Here is a 19,286-nt window from a genome sequence, read left to right on the forward strand (position 1 = left end):
TGAAGCACCTTCCATGATCAGCTGCAGTGAGAGGTTACATGATGGGGATGTAGTGTGGTAGGAGTGTCTGCTTTTATATGACAGGACAAGGAGGAATGGCTTTAAGCTGCAAGAGGGGGACGTGGGTTAGATGTGAGGAAGCAATCCTTTCCCCATAGGGCGGTGCTGTGGGTGCCCCATCCCTGCAGGCACTCAAGGCCAGGTGGGATGGGGCCCTGGGCAGCCTGAGCTGGTGGGGGCGGCCCTGCCCATGGCCGGGGGTGGCACTGGGTGGGCTTTGAGGTCCCCTCCAACCTGAGCCGTTTTGCGGCTCCTTGGCTGCTGAAAAGGCTGTGGTTACTACTGGGCCTTTTGGGAGGGACCTTCCAGCTTCTGACTCATTGATGAATGAGTTTGACCTGAGAACCAGAGGGACAGTGGGTGCATCTTGACCATCACTCTGCAGTCTGCGGGCAAGGTCTTAGCAGGGATCTGGCTTTCTCTCTCCTTCCTCAGCACGCTCACATCTGTGCTGTGCTCAGCTACAGCTCGGGTTGTGCTGCAGTGCTGCTGAGTGTGTTTGGTGGAGCACTTTGGGATCTGTTTTGAATGAAATACTGTGCTCATGCAGATGTGCCGCAGGCGGACTCGCGTCTCCTCGCTGATAGCAGCAGTGGTGGTAGCTCCTCTCTGCTAATCTAACGGCATCTGGGCGTGCATCAGATTGTGACCCTCAGGACAGAGCTGCAATGTGTTGCACAAATTGCACGGTGTGGAGCTGGTGCAGCAGCAGGCAGGGCTGGGGGCCATCGGCGGCACAGGCTGCTGCAGGGCTCGCTCTCTGGAATGCTGTCTGGCAGCAGCCTCTTCCAGCAGGGTGAAGGCTCCCCAAGGCTGGCCAGCCTGTGATTGCAGGCAGCATGTGTGCTTAATGCCGCAGTCTGTGCCATATGGACCTTCTCCTCCTCCCCGCTTGCCCTCTCTGTGTCTCCCTTCCCACTCCGCTCCCCTCCCCCTGCAAGCGCTTTGACAGAGCAATTGGGCAGGCACTGGGACCGCGGCTCTGACATAAATCTCTCCTGGTGTGGAATGAGGGGTATAAATATCCAGAGAGTGATGTGATCTTTCCAGCTGCTATTAATAGGTCCCCAGAGAACGAGAGCGCGCGAGCAAGGCTGGCTGACGCTTAAAGGGCTAGCAACTCCCTTATGTGCTGTGAAAATTAATCAGCACTGTGGCTCACCATCTTCCTCCGGGCTAAAGCGGAGCCCTCAGAGAGGTGTGCGGGGAGGAGGAGGGAGCAGATAACGAGTCGCTAGTTAGGGAGCAGTGATAGGGCAAGCTGTGCGCAAATGATGCTGCTAACTAGGCAGGAATGCCTGGGCGGGCTGTGCAGTATGGCTGTGTGCAATGGGGATGTGCAGTATGGCTGTGTGCAATGGGGATGTGCAGTATGGCTGTGTGCAATGGGGATGTGCAGTATGGCTGTGTGCAGTGGGGATGTGCAGTATGGCTGTGTGCAATGGGGATGTGCAGTATGGCTGTGTGCAGTGGGGATGTGCAGTATGGCTGTGTGCAATGGGGATGTGCAGTATGGCTGTGTGCAGTGGAGATGTGCAGTATGGCTGTGTGCAATGGGGTTGTGCAGTATGGCTGTGTGCAATGGGGATGTGCAGTATGGCTGTGTGCAGTGGAGATGTGCAGTATGGCTGTGTGCAGTGGGGATGTGCAGTATGGCTGTGTGCAATGGGGATGTGCAGTATGGCTGTGTGCAGTGGAGATGTGCAGTATGGCTGTGTGCAATGGGGTTGTGCAGTATGGCTGTGTGCAATGGGGATGTGCAGTATGGCTGTGTGCAGTGGAGATGTGCAGTAGGGCTGCTGTTCTGACAGACTCTGCTGCACACTGCTGCACACCAGTCAGCCCTGGTGCAGGGGGCAGGTGTGGAGAAGTCCATTTGATAGGCAGGGAACTCCCTGGCAGTCGGTTGCAAGATGCAGCCAGTGCCTCGCAGCCATCACCAGCAAGTTGGAGGTGGTGTGCACGGTGTTGCTGGGCACTGCGTTCTATTTAGAGCTGCAGGGTTTGGTGCTGCTTGTCCCAGGGTGGCAGAAAAAAATCTGTGCCCAGCATCTGGGCTGCTCAGTCCAGATGGGAGGAGCGTGGTCTCAGTAACCCCTGCGTGCTGGGAAATGCATCTGCCTATACAAGGGAAAGGTTCTTGCCTGTGTGGAAGGGGTGTCATGCCAACAACATAGAAGTATGCAAGCAGACAGGGATACCTCAGCTTCCCCAAACACGTGGCTTGCTTTCCTTCCCCAAACTTGCCTGTGGCAGGGAGAAGAGTAATGACAGGGCTGTAGCAGGGCAGAGTGAGGCCCTGATGCAGGAGAGCTGAGGAGCGGTTCTCACTGGGATGCTCTTCATTCCGCACGAGCACTGTCAGAGGCTTTAGCAATGAATACACTACAGGTCTTTGTTCGAGAGCTGCATCCCTAAAGTTGGAGATGGGCATCCCAAGCAGACCATTTCTGGTGCTCCCGAGACGAGGTTGGCTGAGGTCCTGCAGTGCCTGTCCCATGTGGGAAGTCAGAGGTAGTCGTAAGCCATGAGGGATGCACACACAGCACCCAGGGCTGGCTGCTGAGCTGCAGGTTGAGCAGCTCCGGGTTCTGCCTTGCTGTGTGGGGCACCGTGCTCACCCTCTGCCCTCTTCTCTTGCAGGTTTGTGACAGAAAGGCCTGGGAGCTCCCTCCACTGGTGCTGTGGGACGCTTCAGCCAATCCAATGCACCCTGACAACAAACTGCCCAGCCATGGCAAGGCAGGCAGCAGCGGTGCCCCGGCCCAGCACCACAACGTGAGCCAAGCACCCACCTGCAACCTGGGCTCGAAGGGTGTGGGTGCGGGCAGCCATGGCGGCAAGGCCACCCAGATCTCCCCTGGCAACTCTGGACTGAAAAACAGCCAGAACACTGTCCCAAACTTCAGCTCCTTGAAAGGCAAGGTGAAACGGGAACGTAGCATCTCAGTGGACTCCGGAGAGCAGAGAGAAGCCGGCACGCCGTCGCTGGACACAGAATCGAAAGGTAACGTGCTCCTAAACTGTGGTTCAGAAGTCCTTCTCTCCGTTGCTCCGAGCATCCTGGCAGGAGTGCGGATGGGAGCAGCTGTGAGCAGCTTGTGTTTCTGTGCTGCCCTTCTCTTTGGACCTACCTGGGCAGCCTGTGCATCACCATTTGTCTCATCTGCAGTTCCAGGAGCAGAGTGGCTGAGCACTGTCATTTCTTAAACTGCTGGTTACATCGCTGTGGGTTGAATGGCCGTCTGAGGGATGCTAAACAAGAGCCTGCTTCACTTACGCTGTTCTGAGCAGCTTAGCCTTGCTTTCAAGACTTTCAGCTCAGGACAGAGTTTAGTTGTTTTCTGTCTCCTCAGTGCTGGCAAAGAGCTGCTGTGGTGTGTTCCTGCAGCTGCCCACCTTGCCTGGTTGGTGAGGAGGTGCTCTGAGGGTCGCTATCTGAACAGCTCTGTGGTTTGATCAGCTGTGGATGACTCGTACATAGAAACACTCAGCTTCTAAAAAGGGCTGAGTCGGTGCTTCCAAACCCTTTGACTCCCCGGTCCCAACCAGCCTTCCCCGTGCTGTCCTGCATCTCGCACAGCATGGCACCCAGTGGCTCCATGTGACGCAGGAAAGCTACTGAAATAACATTATCAGGAATGCCTGAATCCTCCTGCAGTTCACTGACAACATCGCCTTAATATGGCCCATAAACCTCTAGATGGTATACAAAATAGTGATCAGACACTGTTACATTGGAGTTAACACAGAGCTGGAAGTTACCCATCATAGAATCATAGAATCCTTACAGCTGGAAGGGACCTTTGAAGGTCATCTGGTCTCTGTTCCCAGCCCTAACCCCAAGTTCCTGGGTGCCTTCAGTCAAGCTGCTTCCTTTTCAGGCTGCCCCAACCTGAGCTGTGAAATCAAGGGAGCATCTGAGTTCAGAGAGGGTGTACAGACCCCTGCCTGATGAATGGCTTCAAACAGCAGAGTCCATGTCTCTTGTTCCTACCAAGGGTGTGAACATCTTCAGGTTTTACTTGTCCTTTAATGACCTTTCTCACCACTGATTGCCTTTGGAGGCTCTTGGCCAGGCAAAAAAAAAACAACCACCAAAAACACATAAAAAAGAGCCTTGCTCAGTACTTCATCAGGAGAGCCGTGCAGCCCTGTGTCTGGCTGGGAGGATGGATGGTGTGCATGTGGGAATGCAGACCTGCAGAGGAGCAGAGCCAGTGCACGTGTGGAGAAAGGGAGGAGGACAGGGATGAGGCAGTGACCCGAGTGCTGACTGCCCTGGTGGGGAGCTGCAGGGTTTAGTGCTCTGCTGGTGCCAGGCAAGGCAAGTACCTGGGAGGTCTTCTCAGAGAATGTCTTGTGGGAGCTGGCGAGGGAAGGGGGAGGAACCTAGCAGGCCTCTACCAAGATCCGTGTCTGTCTCTTGTGCCAGACTGAGCTTTTCTGAATGGCAGACATCTAATACTGACTGTGCTTTCCTGTTAGCCAGTGCTGTGCCTCTCTCAGTCAGTGAGCATCTGGGCTGTGCCCACAGGATAATCCTTGGGTCCAGCAAGCTGCCAGCATCCTCAGCCAACGGGTAACAGCTTGGGCTTGGTGTGGGCTGCAGAGATGTTCTGTGAGAGGTATCTGAGGCCAGGCAGTGCTGCTGATGGAAGGCTTTCATCCCAGGCCTCTCACAAGCCTGGATGGAAGGGATTGAGTTGCAGCTCTGGCACAGTGCTCAGAGTACATGTGTCCATGTCTGACAGCACAGCCAAGCCCTGCGTGGGTCCCTTGACCACCACTCGGGATGATATCTCAGTGCCAGCCCAGATACCTGCAGGATGTGGTCGGTGAGCCTGGGCTGTGGTGAGCTCCAGGCTTGGCCTTGCACACTGTGCTTCCCCAACCTCTTTTACCGCAGCCAGGCAGAGCCTTCTCAGCCCCCTGCCAGCTCTCCTCAGCAATTCTGACTCTTGTGTCCTTTGCAGGTGAGGTGGCTCCTCGCAGCAAGAGGCGGTGTGTGCTGGAAAGGAAGCAGCCGTACAGTGGGGACGAATGGTGCTCTGGGCCAGACAGCGAGGAAGACGACAAGCCCATCAGCAGTGCACACAGTGAGTGCTTATCTCCTCACCAGCCCAGGATCTTGAGTAAAGCCACATCTCTCCTGAAAGTGAGGCAGGTCACTGAGCTCTGAGAGAATCTGCAGCCACACAGTGAGGTGTGGGATTTGGTCTGTGGAAATGCCACTGAGATGCTGGAGGGGGAAGGTGATGAGGTTGGATGTCCGTGCTGCCCAGATACCTTCAGCTGTGCAAATGAGGCTAAAGGTGCTCTTGGTGTCTTGACAGTGGTTCAAGGAAAGCTGAGCTGCCCAACATGAGCAGGGAGCTCTTCCAGCCACAGCCATTAGTTGAGCCCAGCCAGCTATTCTTAAAGTTCAGTCTGATGTTTATAGAAATTATGTAGGTGTGAAGATTTTGTGAACTTTCAGATCTGGTTGCTTTAATTTCCATCTCTTCCTGTACACCGGAGTGCCAGATGTTGGAAATAGCACGGCCGTTCCTTTTGCTTTGGAAGAAGTACTCTCCCTTGTGTGGCAGTTCAGTATCACTGTGAGTCAGCACACATGCACATAAAGCTATGTGACGTATGGCCTTAATGCCTGCCAGTGAACAACAGCCGACTTCCCCGAGATGTTTATCTCCACATCTCTGTGTGGTTCACAAGGACCAGGATGGAAGGCAAGGCTGCGAGACTTTCCTGCCAGCTGGTTAGAATCGTACAATCACTGAGGTTGGAAAAGACCTCCAAGGTCATCCAGCCCAGCTGTCCACTTACCACCGATGTTGCCCACTGACCACATCCCTCAGTGCCTTTGCTTTGCCCCAGGCTGACTGCTAGTCCAGGCGTTCACTGTTGGTAAGAGCGAGCCTGGCTCAGTGGCTGTAGTACGTGTATGGAGCTGAGCAAGAGGAAAGCAATGAATGCTGCTGTTAATTACAATGCTTATTAATATTAATTAGGAATATTACTCAATAATTAATGATGATTAATAATTATCGCTGGTGAAAAGCATCTCCTCTTTCCCCTGCTACCCGGGTGCCTGTTGTTACCACCATGGGAAGGGAGATGAGATGAGCCTGGGGCCACCCTGAGATGAAGGAGAGACCAAAGGAGGAGTTGGGCCACTTGGGTGCCTGGGGACATCGGCCACCAAGATTGCAGGGACTGCTGGTCGGCTGCTGCCATCTGGTGGTGCCGGGAGCCTTCCTGCTTCCCTTCATCGCTGTTCTTTCTGGTCCAGACAGCAGTGCCATTTAGCAAAGGCTGCTCTGCTTCTCTTGCAGCGCTGGCTTTAGTAACTCCTTTCCTGTGCTCCCACAGATTGTAATGTAGCAGATCCTGCAATGTCCACGGCCTCGCAGCTTGGCCCAGGGTCCAACCCGCTGCCAAACCTGAATGAGACCAGTTCTTCCAGCACACCTCATGGTACTGCCCCAGGCTTACGGTCGGATGGTGCTGGAGGTGGAGGTGGTGGAACAGGAAAGCAGCCTTCGCAGTTCGTCTACGTCTTTACAACACACCTCGCTAACACGTAAGCAGTGGATCTTGTCCATTCACCCAAAGCAATGTGGATTGCTGGTCTGGAGGCATCTGTGGGGTTGGGCTGTCACAGGGAATGCCATGTAACGCTTGGTGTTCTCCACTCAGTTCCTCACTTCTGTTCTGCACTGTCTCAGCCATAGCATCTAGCAAGACTGAGTTTTAGGGATCTTTGCTAGATCGTATGTCACGTGTGGTAGAGCATCTTAGAAACAGACACCTATAGGGCAGCATGGAGCAGCAGGCACAAAGCAGAGCAGAAGGCCCAGCACAGGACATGGGAAGAGGGAAATTCCAAGGCAGGTGATCTTCAGTTGGAAAACCTCACTGTGAGCTGTGCGGGACAAGTGGGAGGACGCTGAGAATATCCCCCCATTCCTACTGACCTCCTAAGAATTCCCTGTTCCCATAGGACTGAAGAGAGGAGGTGGTGCCTGGGGCCCGGGATGGGGCACAATGTCTGATCTTGAGTGGTTGATTCTCTCTCCCCAGAGCTGCGGAAGCTGTCTTGCAGGGCCGAGCTGACTCCATTCTGGCCTATCATCAGCAAAACGTCCCACGGGCAAAGCTAGACCAGGTATACTGGCCATGGACCGAATGCTCCTGTTGGCGAGTGCTGCTGACCATTCCGTTCTGACATGGCTATTTCCCCCAGCTCCTGGTTCAGCTGTGGAGGAGCAGGGGATCAGAATTCCCTTTCAGCAGTGCGAGAAGTGCTTTTCTCTGAAGCCACTTCAGAATGAGTCTTGGTTGCTGTAAACTGGGAAGAATTTGGGCTGGGGCACGATATGTGGCCCCACAGATGTGTGGGCAGAATACATGACTCTGTATTTCCAGGCCATGTGATGGGGCCTGCTTCTTCCCCACGAGGAATGAAGGCAGAGCTGCCATGTGGCGCGTTTCAGATTGTTTTCCTGTAGGGTACGGGAAGAATAGCTGGAGTGTTTTCATCCTCACTTTGTCTTCCTTTTTCTCTACCAGGTGCCAGCTCCTAAAGTGCTGGGAGTTGCTGAGCAGGTTCCAATTAACCCTCCTTCTGCCAACACTCCCCAGTCGCAGCCACCAGCACCTCAAGCAAGTCAGCCACAGCCGCAGCCTCCCCCACCGCAGCCTCCTCCTCCACCTCAGGCCATCAGTCAGACAGCTCTACCTGCACCCAACAACCTGCCCCAGGAGGGGACGAGCGAAGATGTCCGAAGAGAACTGACTCCCAACTCCATAGGAAACAACAGCGGCAGCAACCAGCCTGGAAGTAACCATCCCAATACACCCACTGCATCTACCACCACCATGCAGCCTGGGCAAGTGGACTCTGCCACGTCCAGCTCCAACCTCCTTGGGGAGGGCCCGGGCTCGGGGATGCAGGGGAATGGGCAGACAGGTCTGGGCTCCAGGAACTCTATGAACTCAGAAGGGCTCTCGAAGGAGCAGCTGGAGCACCGAGAGCGCTCTCTGCAGACCCTGAGGGACATTGAACGTCTGCTGCTGCGCAGTGGGGAGGCTGAGCCGTTCATGAAGTCCACCCAAAGCATGGGAGAGGCTGGGACTGCCCCTCAGCCACAGGCTGCTCCTGCCCAGCCCCCTGCGCCCCCTGCCAGCATGAAGAAGTACGAAGAGCCTCTGCAGTCCATGATTTCCCAGACCCAGAGCCTTGGTGGTCCCAGCCTGGAACACGAGGTGCCCCACCACCCCGGCACTGACATGGGGCAGCAGATGAATATGATGATGCAGCGGCTGAACCAGGACAGCCTGACGCCAGAGCAGGTGGCCTGGAGGAAGTTGCAGGAAGAGTACTATGAGGAGAAGCGCCGGAAGGAGGAGCAGATCAGCATCCATGGCCGACCCATGCAGGAAATCATGATTCCACAATCTATGGGCAGCATGATGATGCGTGGGCCCCCCCCACCCTACCACAGTAAGCCCGGGGAGCAGTGGCCACCAGGCATGGGCAGCCAGCTGCGGGGACCCATGGACGTGCAGGACCCTATGCAGCTAAGGGGAGGGCCACCCTTCCCAGGGCCACGATTCCCTGGAAACCAAATACAGAGAGTCTCTGGCTTTGGAGGGATGCAGAACATGCCCTTGGATGCTCTTGGTCCCATGAATGCCATGCAGAGGCCGGTCAGGCCTGGCATGGGGTGGAGTGATGATCTGCCTCCGATGGGAGGTCCCGGGAACTTCCCACAGGGCTCCCTGCCCTACCCATCAGGGCAAGGGGACCCTGAAAGGTTCATGAATCCACGTGCCAGGGAGGAGATTCTGCGGCACCAGCTGATGGAGAAACGCCCGGTGGCAATGCAGAGGCCCATGGGGATGTCCAGCAACTCCATGAGCCAGGGTATGGAAATGGAGAGGATGATACAGGCTCACAGACAGATGGATCCATCCATGTTTGCTGGGCAGATAGCAGGGGACAATCTGAGCAGCAACCCGATGGGAATGGATTTTGCAGGAACTCGAGGGATACTGAGTCCCCCTATGAGCCAGTCAGGCCTTCGGGACATGGATGCACCCATGGGCCCTGGCAACCTCAACATGAACATGAATGTCAACATGAACATGAACATGAACCTCAATGTCCAGATGACCCCCCAGCAGCAGATGATGATGTCGCAGAAGATGAGGGGCCCTGACATGATGGCCCATCAGGGTATGAGCCCTGAGGAGCTGGCCAGGGCAAGGGCTCAGAATGGCAACGGCAGTGCAATGTTGGGGGGACCGCAGAAAATGATGATTCCCTCCCAGTTCCCCAGCCAAGGACAACAAGGTTTCTCGAGTGGGCAGGGACCTTACCCCAACATGCCTCAGGAGATGGGCAATGCCTCAGACATGTTCAGCCCCGAGCAGGGCACCATGCCTGTCGGAAGCATCAGTGGTACCACTAGACTCAGCCACATCCCTCTGCCCCCAGCCTCCAATCCCGCTCCTGCACAAGGGGGAAACCTGGCCAATATGCACCCAGCACCTTCCCGGGGGTTGGGCCGCCGACCCTCCGACCTCACCATCAACATCAGCCAGATGAACTCCCCCAGCATGGGTCACCTCAAATCCCCCACCCTCAGCCAGGTGCACTCCCCGCTGGTCACTTCACCCTCTGCCAACCTCAAGTCCCCGCAGACGCCATCGCAGATGGTCAGCATGCCACCTTCTAACCAGTCTGGACCCCTAAAGTCTCCCCAGGTGATGAGCTCCTCACTCAACGTCCGCTCTCCGACTGGCTCCCCAAGCCGCCTGAAGTCCCCTTCTATGGCTGTTCCTTCCCCGGGTTGGGTGCCATCTCCCAAACCCACAATGCCCAGCCCAGGAGTCAACCAGAGCAAGCAGACACTCAGCATGAACTCCTCCACATCCATGGCAGGACTGGATCAGGGTATGTCGGTACTTTGTGTGCTGGTGTGTCTGCGTGTGTGTTTTGGTGAGTGTGTGAGCATCCAGAATCCTGGAACAAGCACCGTATGGTCAGAGCTCCATAGGATCAGCACTTGTCACCCATCTCCCAAATCCAGTCTGCTTGGATTGGCTGTGGTCTCATTCTTCCTGTACCCTGTGAAGCAGATCTTGCTCTCCTTCCTGCTCTGCTCACGTGGCTGCTTGTTGCAGGCAGCCCAGAGTGCATTTGCAGCCTTTGCCTACTGCAAACTGCACAGCAGAGCGGTTTCTACCCTGACAGTCAGCAGAGATGTCAGGCACAAGCCTGGATAAGTGCTACCTGCAGGACTTGGGTTGGATGCTGAGGAAGTGATGTACTAAAATGATACGAGTTATATTTGTTGTGGTCTGTGTTTGCATTCTGCCACCCCTTTGCTAGGCCATTTTTCCCTATGTCTGCATGCTCTCGCAGGAGTGGGGAGACGCTCATGCCTAATTATTCTGGAGTACTTTTTTTTCCCCAGGGGTCCCAAAAGGACCCTTTGGAATAACCCTAAAGGCAAATGCTGCAGCCTGTAGTTTAGCTCATGCTCTGTGATACGGGTAGAAAAAGATGCGTCTGAGTTGGGAAGTCACGGGCAGTTTGAAGTGGAAGTCCATCACACTTCTGGAGCATGAGCCTCCTCAGAGTCCTGAGGACTTGCCAGCTGTTTGGCAGCATCCTCTGATGGCTGCCCCTGTAAGGAGGGAACAGGGCTGCTGTCTGATGGGAACAAGCTGCCATGTGTATGCAGTGCTAAACTGTGCTCTCTCTTGCTTGCAGGTTCTCTCCCTTCTGGGCCCAGGAGTAGCTCTTCTGCACCAGCCAGCAACCAACCAGCCTCTAGCACCATGAACCCCAACATGCCTTTTACTTCCTCTCCAGATCCATCTCCCTCCCAGAACCCCCTTTCTCTGATGATGTCTCAGATGTCCAAGTACGCCATGCCCAGCTCCACACCACTCTACCACAATGCCATCAAAACCATTGCCACCTCTGATGACGAGCTGCTTCCAGACAGGCCTATGCTTCCACCTGGAAGTATGGCAGGTATGTGCTTGTAGGGCTGTGCCATTGTGTTGGTGTGTTTCCTCGTCAGCTTCCTTCTCAAACAGCTGAAATTTGCCCTTGTTTGTAAGAGTTGGCTCACTTCTCTACCCTGTGTCCATCGGCTTTTGTCTTAGCTGTGCTGCCTGGCTGGATACCACCCAGTCTGGCACGCTTCTCCCATGAGCTCTGGGAGCTTTCAAAGCATCTTTGACCCAGCGTGGACACGTTGGCTCTGGGTTTTCACTGCAGGTGGAGATATCTCAGGTCCAGGATGAGGCTGAAGGCTTCTGCTTGGAACCTGCAGCAGGAGAGGGATGCTCAGAGCAGGGCTTGGGAGCCTGGTGGCTTTCAGTGTAGCCCAGGTGCCTGCACGAGCAAGGCTGGATCTTAGCACAGTTGTGATTTCAGTAAGCGACAGCCAGATACGCTTCGCTAGCTGGTGGCACTGATGAGGACAGCTAGGCAAATGATTGCCTTTCGTCACTCAGTGCTCGGTATGAAGGGGAAGGGGAATTCCAGCAAGCTGTTCCACTTGACGCTGGGGTTTAAAGCTATTTGATAAATAATTTCGGTGGTTTTCAAAGCGAAAAATCAACTTGTTGACTCTTTGACTGAAAAGAAGTCATTTGGTTTGGCCACGAGCATGAAAATACACCCGCTGCCTCTCAAACGGAGCCTCTTTGTGAACGGTTTGCTCTGTGGTGCTGATGAGCCAGTTTGTCCCTCCTGGATAGCACTTGGTTTGGGCTGCTGGCACTTCTGTCTTGTTCCTCCTTGCCACTCAGCAGTGTGTGATCACAGAAGGAGCTGGAAGGCTGTGCTGAAGGGTCACTCCTCTGTGGGGCACCGCAGTGAGCAAACCTGGAATAGTTCTGTGCCGTTTGTGGGCTTGGGGAGCTGCAGTTTGGATGTTGATGCTTTGCAAGTCCTTCTTGCGTCCCCTTGCTTGGAGCTCAGGGCTTTCTGAGCAGTAGGTCCCAGCAGGCTCCACAGGATGGAGGTCTGTGGGCAGAGTTAACCCTCCTGTCCTTTTCCTCTCTTTAGGTGTGACAGGGAATCAAACGAATCAGCTGCACTTAAACTCCGTGGGACCTGGATCCTCCCAGAGCCCCATGGGAATTAACCTGCCTGGTCAGCAGCCTCTTTCCCACGAACCACCCCCTACTTCTATGATGTCCTCCCCAAACCCGCTAGGCTCCAACATTCCTATGCACCCGAGTGCGCCGGGGCCGGGTGTGCCCCCCCAGAACCCCATGATGCTGCCCCCAGGGCCCCAGGACTCACTGAACCAGCAGTGCGGCCCCGTGCCCAACAGTTCCCAGATGATTCCTTCCAACCAGCTCGTGTTCCCCCGCATGCAGCAGCCCCACAACGCCATGCAGTCTCCTGCAGGAAGCATGCCCATGGCCCCTGGTGGGGCAGGTGGCCCTGGCATGCAGCAGCATTTCCCACCAGGAATGTCATTGCCACCCGAGGACCTTCCTTCCCAGCAGCCCGGCCAGATGCCTCCTCAGCAGCACATGATGGGCAAGAACATCCCTCCTCGGATCGGTGAGCCCTACCCAGCCGTGCTTCCCGGGGTGGCGTCGGTACTGAACGATCCTGAGCTCAGTGAGGTCATCCGGCCCACACCCACGGGCATCCCCGAGTTTGACCTCTCCAGGATCATCCCGTCGGAGAAGCCAAGCAGCACCTTGCAGTATTTCCCCAAGAGTGACAGCCAAGCACCCAAATCACAGCCTTCCAACCTCCACCTCATGAACCTGCAGAACATGATGGCCGATCAGCCCCCCGTCAGGCCAGGTATGAATGCCCCCAGCCTTCCGGGGCAGCAGGGTGTGCAGAGGGGACTCGGCATGCCCATGTGCCATCCTGGACAAGTGCCCATGCTGGGCAGGACAGGCATACCGCCCCAGCAAGGCATGATGGGCAACAGCATGCATCAGGGCATGATGTCTCCACAGCAGAGCCTGATGGCCCAGCAGAATTTCATGCTGATGCAGGCCAAGCAGAGGAGCATGTCTGTGTCGGGGGAGATGTATGCCCAGACAGGACACATCATGTCACCTCAGGGTTCTCTTATGGGGCCCCCACCGCAGCAGAACCTAATGGTCACGCACCAGATGAGGCAGAGGAGCGTCTCCCTGGACAGCCAAATGAGTTACATCCCCGGGCCGGGGAACATGGCTAACCTGCCTTTCTAAAGCATGGGCCTGATTTGTACAGATGTTTTTAAACCTTTCGTTGGGGGCGGGTTGGAGGCCGACGCCAGTGGAGGACACCAAGTGGGATGCTTTTCATATCGGATTTGCCTCTATACAGAAAACCAGATGTGCAGTAAACTTGATGTGATTTATTTTTATTTTCTTTATTCCTTTCTTTTGACGGGGGGAAAAAAGAGGGATGGAGGGACTGGGAGTGGGGCAGGGAGTTATGAACCCCGTGTGGTGACCAGGGGCTTCCAGACCCTGTGGCAATTTATTGTTTTCCTCCTTCAGATGTTTTTCTTTCCTTGTTTTCGTTCTGTTCTTCGTTTGTTTTGTCCTTTTTGTTTCCTTCTCTCTCCCTTTTTTCTTTTTTTGTGCGTTCCTTTTAAGCAACCAAACTGTGTAAGAGGGTTTTGGGAACTAGCTGTAAATAGGTCGCTGAGAAAGGCAAAAAACTTGTGCTGGTTTTTAATTGTTCTGTATTTCTGTGTTTTAATAGAAGCCTCAAAACATGTTTAAGGAAAAAAAAAAAAAAGAAAAAGAAAAAGAAAAAAAAAAGAAGAAGAAAAAAAAACTGCTAAAGGCAACAGTGGACAAGGATGGAAAGCTTTCCTTGGGGAGGGGGCAGGAGGATCCTGCGGGGTGTGCAGGGCATTGGGAGATCCCACTGTGGGGCAACTCTGTGTTGGAATGGTTTGCTCGTGCGGGGTGTGCGGCTCCGTGCAGATCTCAGGCCCCTGCGGAGGCTGTGCTGGGCACGAGGACATGACCGGTGGCTGAGGAGCAATGGGCAGGTCAGGGCTGTGACCACTGGAACAGCTCATTTGGGCAGGCAGGGCTGCAGCTCCTTAGGATACAGCTGTCACTGCTGCTTTGGCTGTGAAAGGGAGGATGCCAGCCAGCCGGCACAGAGGCAGCAATGATCCAGGCTCTGCTGGTAATCGCACAGTTGGGCCTGAAGGCCTCCATCAGCCGTGTCGTCTCTGGGCCTTTTCCTTCCTTTCATGCAGGGTGGTGTGTAGGGATGGAGGGACTCTGAGCTCAGCTGGATCTTTCATTCTTGTGCTTCCAGGAGAGGCTAGCTGGGAACCCTGCTCTTTTGCAGCCTTCCTACACCAGTCCTTAACCAGCCATCGTCCTCCATGACCACGCCACATCCCCTCTCCCTCTGCTGTCGATTGGTCTCCCAGGTCTTCCTTCCTTACACTGCCCTTCGGGCTTTCACTGGTGTTTTCTGCTCCTCGCCCTGAGCTGCCTGCAGCAGCCCTGTCCTACTGCACTGGGAGGCACTGCTGTTGAAGATCATAGCACGGCTCAGGTTGGAGGGGACCTCAAAGCCCACCCGGTGCCACCCCCGGCCACGGGCAGGGCTACCCCCAGCAGCTCAGGCTGCCCAGGGCCCCATCCCACCTGGCCTTGAGTGCCTGCAGCAGTACCACATTTCTGAATCAGAGTTGTGTTGTGTGATGTCAGCTGTCCACAGCCTGCCCTACGTTTCTGATAGAAGAGGTTCTTATTCCTAAGCTGCTGGAAGCTGTTTGAACAACTCAGGCTTTTTTGGCTGTGCTTCACCCTTCCCATCCTCCATTCCGTAAGGTCTTCCCGCACGCAGCGCTGCTGTGCTCTCCTGTGTCGGTTCACTGAAGGGGCTGTAGGATTAAGCGTGTGCCCTTCTGCACACACAGGGTCTCTGGATCTCTGCAGGACCCCATTCCAGCACGGTGTACCCCATGGGTATCCCACTGTGAACTCAGGGCATTTGACTGCCACATGAACACCAGTTGGAGGATTATCTCTGCAAAGCCAGACTTTGCTTACTACCTCTCTTGTAGCAGCACTTACTTTTCCCCATTAGATACCACAGAAGGAAAGGGAGATTGTCAAGTAGGGAGGGAATGGCAGAGCTTTTGTCATCTTGCAGGCTGCTAGAAAAAGCTGTCGGGTGCCGAAATGTCGACCCAGTGGCTGTGTTGATCTGTAATGAGGTATAGCCACATCTAATGAGGAGCACCTTGAGCCAATGGGATGTTTTGTAGAGAGCAGTGTAAGGTTGAAGTGCAGCTCTGGATTTGGGAAGGGACTTCACTCTGCTCTCGTGCTTTGTGGTGGCTGCAATCTGAGCATTCAAAGGAGCAATCCCGGAAAGTGCTCGTCCCTGCCTTGGCTGTTAGAACAAAGAGGAATAGTCTTCAACCCAGGGCTAAGTCAGCGTGCTTCGGACCTGATGTTGTAGCTGTTTGAGTTCTCCATCCTTTCAGAGTGTGCGTTTCACGTGGGAGGATGTGGCTTGAACGTATGCAGCTTTTTCTCATCCTGAGTGGCCTGAATGGCTGTGGCTTCTCTTGGCTGCACCCCGGGGTGTTGGCTGCCGTTATTTGCTTGTAGACATCCAAATGCCACTGGCAGCCCCCTGCCCTGCTCATCACCCACCAGCTAGTCTCAGTTAATTTTAAGCCATACTATTTTCTATAGTAGTGAAGTTTTTTTGTTTGTCTGTTCTATTGGCCCCATTGAGATCTCTGCCTGCCGGTACGTTCCCTGCAGACCCCAGGCAGCCTGACAGCAGGAGGTAGACCTGTCCTCCAGAGTTAGATAACTAAGAAGTAAAGCCTTTCAACTCAGCAGGCCTGTATACAAAAGGGAAATCCTGGCATTATTTCAGAGCTGCGGACTTCCAGAGCAGCAATCGGGGCTCATCTGCAAAACTGTGCTGCCCTGAAGCCAGCCAGCCCTACCCCAACTGCTCTGATGGGTGAACCGTGGGGAGAGGAGGTGCTGCAGAGCATCTCTGCCTGGATGCTGCTCCCAGCTGTGCCCAGGAGCAGCACTAACCCTATCAGACCGGGGCGGATCGCCGCCAGCTGGTTGCCCGCTGCTGTGAGCTGTGTCTGGTCTCATGTCTCGTAGTTTTATTGCTCAGCATCTCAGCTTGAGTTCTGTGTACTGACTCCACCTAATCACAGCAAAAGGTTTGCCCATGTTTTAACCATGACGTTGCAAATGTTTTTTCAGCTCCAAAAAAGTAATCATTGGGAAACAGTCGAACAATCAAGCACCTGGAATTAGCTTTCACATTGAGGTAATGGTGACTGACCTGTTCTCTATCATCCCATGGAGAAACTTCCCCAGTCATTTTGTACCATTATATAAATATATATATAAATATAAATATATAAATACAATATGTGAAGACATCTTATTGGTTTTTATTTGAAACAATTTTTAGGCTTGTTTTTGGGTATCTGTGCTGCCTGTAATGTATTGACCTGTTTTATAGGTGCCTTTTTATTAAAAAGACAAAGTTCAAAACCTGACCTCGTGCCTCTCGTCCCTGGTCTGTGTGATGTCCTGCAGGGTCCTTCACCGCAGTTGGAACTTCCTTGCTCTCAATTCTGCCCTCAGCAAAGACAGCTGGTTGCTGCTTCCCATAGTCTGCATGCAGTGGATGGCCTGGCCGTGCAGCTCCTTGACCTATGGTGGATTTTGCTGCCTAAGTCCAGACTGTGTTGCTCTGTTCCATCCTCTTGCCCTGGGCATCCAACCTTTTGGCTTCCCTGGGCTGCGTGTCCATAGGTTGCTGTGGTGGGTTGACATCATAGTACAGGAGGCGTTACTTTTGGAGCAACCCTCATTAAATATAGGATGCAATCAATGTATGTAAGGAACAAAACTTATTTTAATCTTTAATATTTTTATTAAAATGGTAAAAAGAGCAACAAAGCCGTCAAACTAGTGGGATGTGTGACCTTGTTGTTGTGAAGCTAACGCATCAGCGTGGTTGGGCGGCAGTGGTCTCGCAGTGTTGGTCAGAGATGTTCAATTAAATATTACTCTTCTGTGCCCCATCCCTGTGCACAGCTGCTCACAAAGGTCTGTGCTGCCAAAGCCCCGTGCCCTGGTCTCAGCCCAGAGTGCCCATGGTGCAGCGTGGAGCAGGGCTGCCACCATGGTGTGGGGCTGTGGGTTGGACATGGCTGCTCACCTCTGCGGCATGAAGCAGCTCTTCTTCAACTGCTCTCAGTGAGAAACAGCCTCATTTTCCTCTGTTCCTGCTGCTGCAGATCCCGTCCCAGCGCTGTTTGAGCACACCTGCTCCCAGCCACCCCTCCTGGGCAGCGGTGGGTGACAGAGCGGGGCCCAGCTGCAAGCACTGGGGGATCAGGGTGAGGACGCAGGTCCTCTTCTTGATAAGGAAAATGAAACCCTGTGTGAGTCACAGCGAGATGCACGAGGGTGTGCGGGGAGCCCCAGTTCTGCAGCACTCCCAGGCACACGTTCATTCATGCATTCACTGGCTCGCGTTTTGTGCACGCTCTGCTGCCTGTCACGGCCCCACGGCCGCTGTGTAGGGCAGGGTGCTCTGCTAAAACACCCCAGTGACGTCCCCTGGGTGGCTCGGCTGCCTCTTGGGGAATAGGAAGCAGCGTGCTGCTGTAGGAGATGCTCTGCAGGGCTGGGCTGGGCCCCGGGGGGCTGTTCATTCTGTGAATGCTTTCCATTTCAGGAGTTTCCTTGTCATGTCAAAATGTGTAAGCAGCTCATTCACCTCTGCCCGAGCTGGGATAGTCTGACATGACCCACTCCGTGCTGACTGCTGTCTGCAGTGTGACTCTGCATATGGTGAGGTTAGGCTGTGACTGCGCTTCTTGCTAATGGGTTGAACTTCAGGATGGATTTAGACACAAAAATCCCTCCTGCAGTGGCCAAACTGGTATTGTGCCAACTAAGCATAAGCAGTGAGGTGAGGAGAACAGCAGATTTTAATGTGTTCCAGTGGTTGGGGTCATTCCCGTATGACAGCGTGTGTGTGCCTGCCATTAAGAGGAGGCCAAAGCAATGCTCGGCTAATGAGAAAATGCAAGCAAGCAACACTGTGTATGTGCTGATGCTTTACTTTGACAAGACTTAGCAGGAAGCAGCAAGCTGCACAAGCCTGTTGGGGCTGCCCTGTGTGCCAGCCTGCAGTGCCATCACTAATGATGGTATAAAGCTGCCCCTCTTGTTTTGGACCAGCAGGTGAAGGGTGAGATCAGCACTCAGGATATGCTATGTGAAGCTGGACATTGGATGCACCCCCCTCTCAGGGCCCTGTGTGTGCAGGTGGAGCAAGGATATCTGAAAGCATCATCTGAAAGCAAAATGCAGCGCTGCCTCTCAGCCCTCTGAAAACAAACAGAAATGATGCAAATGAGGTTTTCTTCTATGTTGTACCGCACCGTGGGGCAGAATGCACAAAGCGATGTACAGTGAGCTGCAAAAGGAAAAGGGGAGGAAAAAAACAGATTACACCTTCAGCCTCACAAAGACGTGTGGTTCATTTTCTCCGTGCTCAGTCACAAGGCTGAGCCATCTGCTCAGGCACCTTCCTTAAAAGACAGCTTTTGCACACTCAGGCATTTCAAGTGAGCGGGGAAGGATGTGGCTGATGTCAGGAGAGGAATCAGTCAGCAGTCAAACCCGAGTCCAAGGCCTCCTGGGGTGAGCTGTGCTGGGAAAAGTGATGTGCAGTGCCTGGATGGCAGGACGTTGTGCAGTAGGAGGAGCCGTCCAGAGAGCGTGTGGCCTTCGTCACTGGGATGGGCTCTGGGTACCCTGATGTCTTACCCGCGTTTCTTGCTCTGGCTGCCGTGATAACTGTCCCCCATTGCTTCCTTTCAGCATCTCTTCAGTGACGTGAGCAGGTGAGATGGGAACTGTGCTGTCCTTTCCTCAGCCCTCACTCACTGATGCGGCTCCACTCTCACCTGGCTGTGCGTTTTTCCTGCCCTCCCCCCCCTTCCCCATGACTCAGTCCTACATCTGGCTCTGTGCACAGGACTCCTGCAGTCAGTTTGATGATGGAGATGTGGTAACAACAGGCTCAACCTCCTTTGGTTCCTCCATCCCTGTCAGAGTGACAAGCTGGCATTTGCCAACAGCTGCCAGACAGATTCTGGTCTGGATGGGAACCAGAAGGAACCACAGAAGCG

At 54.2% G+C, this 19,286-nt stretch overlaps 1 protein-coding gene across 3 annotated transcripts in view; it reads left to right on the forward strand.

Moving 5' to 3' along the window:
- The window catches only part of BCL9L (BCL9 like), a 43,529-nt gene extending 28,741 nt beyond the window's left edge, over window positions 1-14,788 (forward strand). For all 3 annotated transcript variants that reach the window (XM_072354825.1, XM_072354823.1, XM_072354824.1), the window contains exons 2-8: window positions 2,704-3,067; window positions 5,037-5,159; window positions 6,433-6,643; window positions 7,144-7,228; window positions 7,633-10,021; window positions 10,844-11,110; window positions 12,155-14,788. In XM_072354825.1, coding sequence (XP_072210926.1) covers window positions 2,767-3,067; window positions 5,037-5,159; window positions 6,433-6,643; window positions 7,144-7,228; window positions 7,633-10,021; window positions 10,844-11,110; window positions 12,155-13,314 — 4,536 coding nt within the window. In that variant the 5' untranslated portion in view covers window positions 2,704-2,766 and the 3' untranslated portion in view covers window positions 13,315-14,788. The remainder of the gene's footprint in view (window positions 1-2,703; window positions 3,068-5,036; window positions 5,160-6,432; window positions 6,644-7,143; window positions 7,229-7,632; window positions 10,022-10,843; window positions 11,111-12,154) is intronic.
- The last annotated feature ends 4,498 nt before the right edge of the window (window positions 14,789-19,286 follow it).

Source organism: Excalfactoria chinensis, chromosome 21 (genome assembly GCF_039878825.1).
Source record: "Excalfactoria chinensis isolate bCotChi1 chromosome 21, bCotChi1.hap2, whole genome shotgun sequence".
In the NCBI taxonomy this organism is placed as follows: domain Eukaryota; kingdom Metazoa; phylum Chordata; class Aves; order Galliformes; family Phasianidae; genus Excalfactoria; species Excalfactoria chinensis.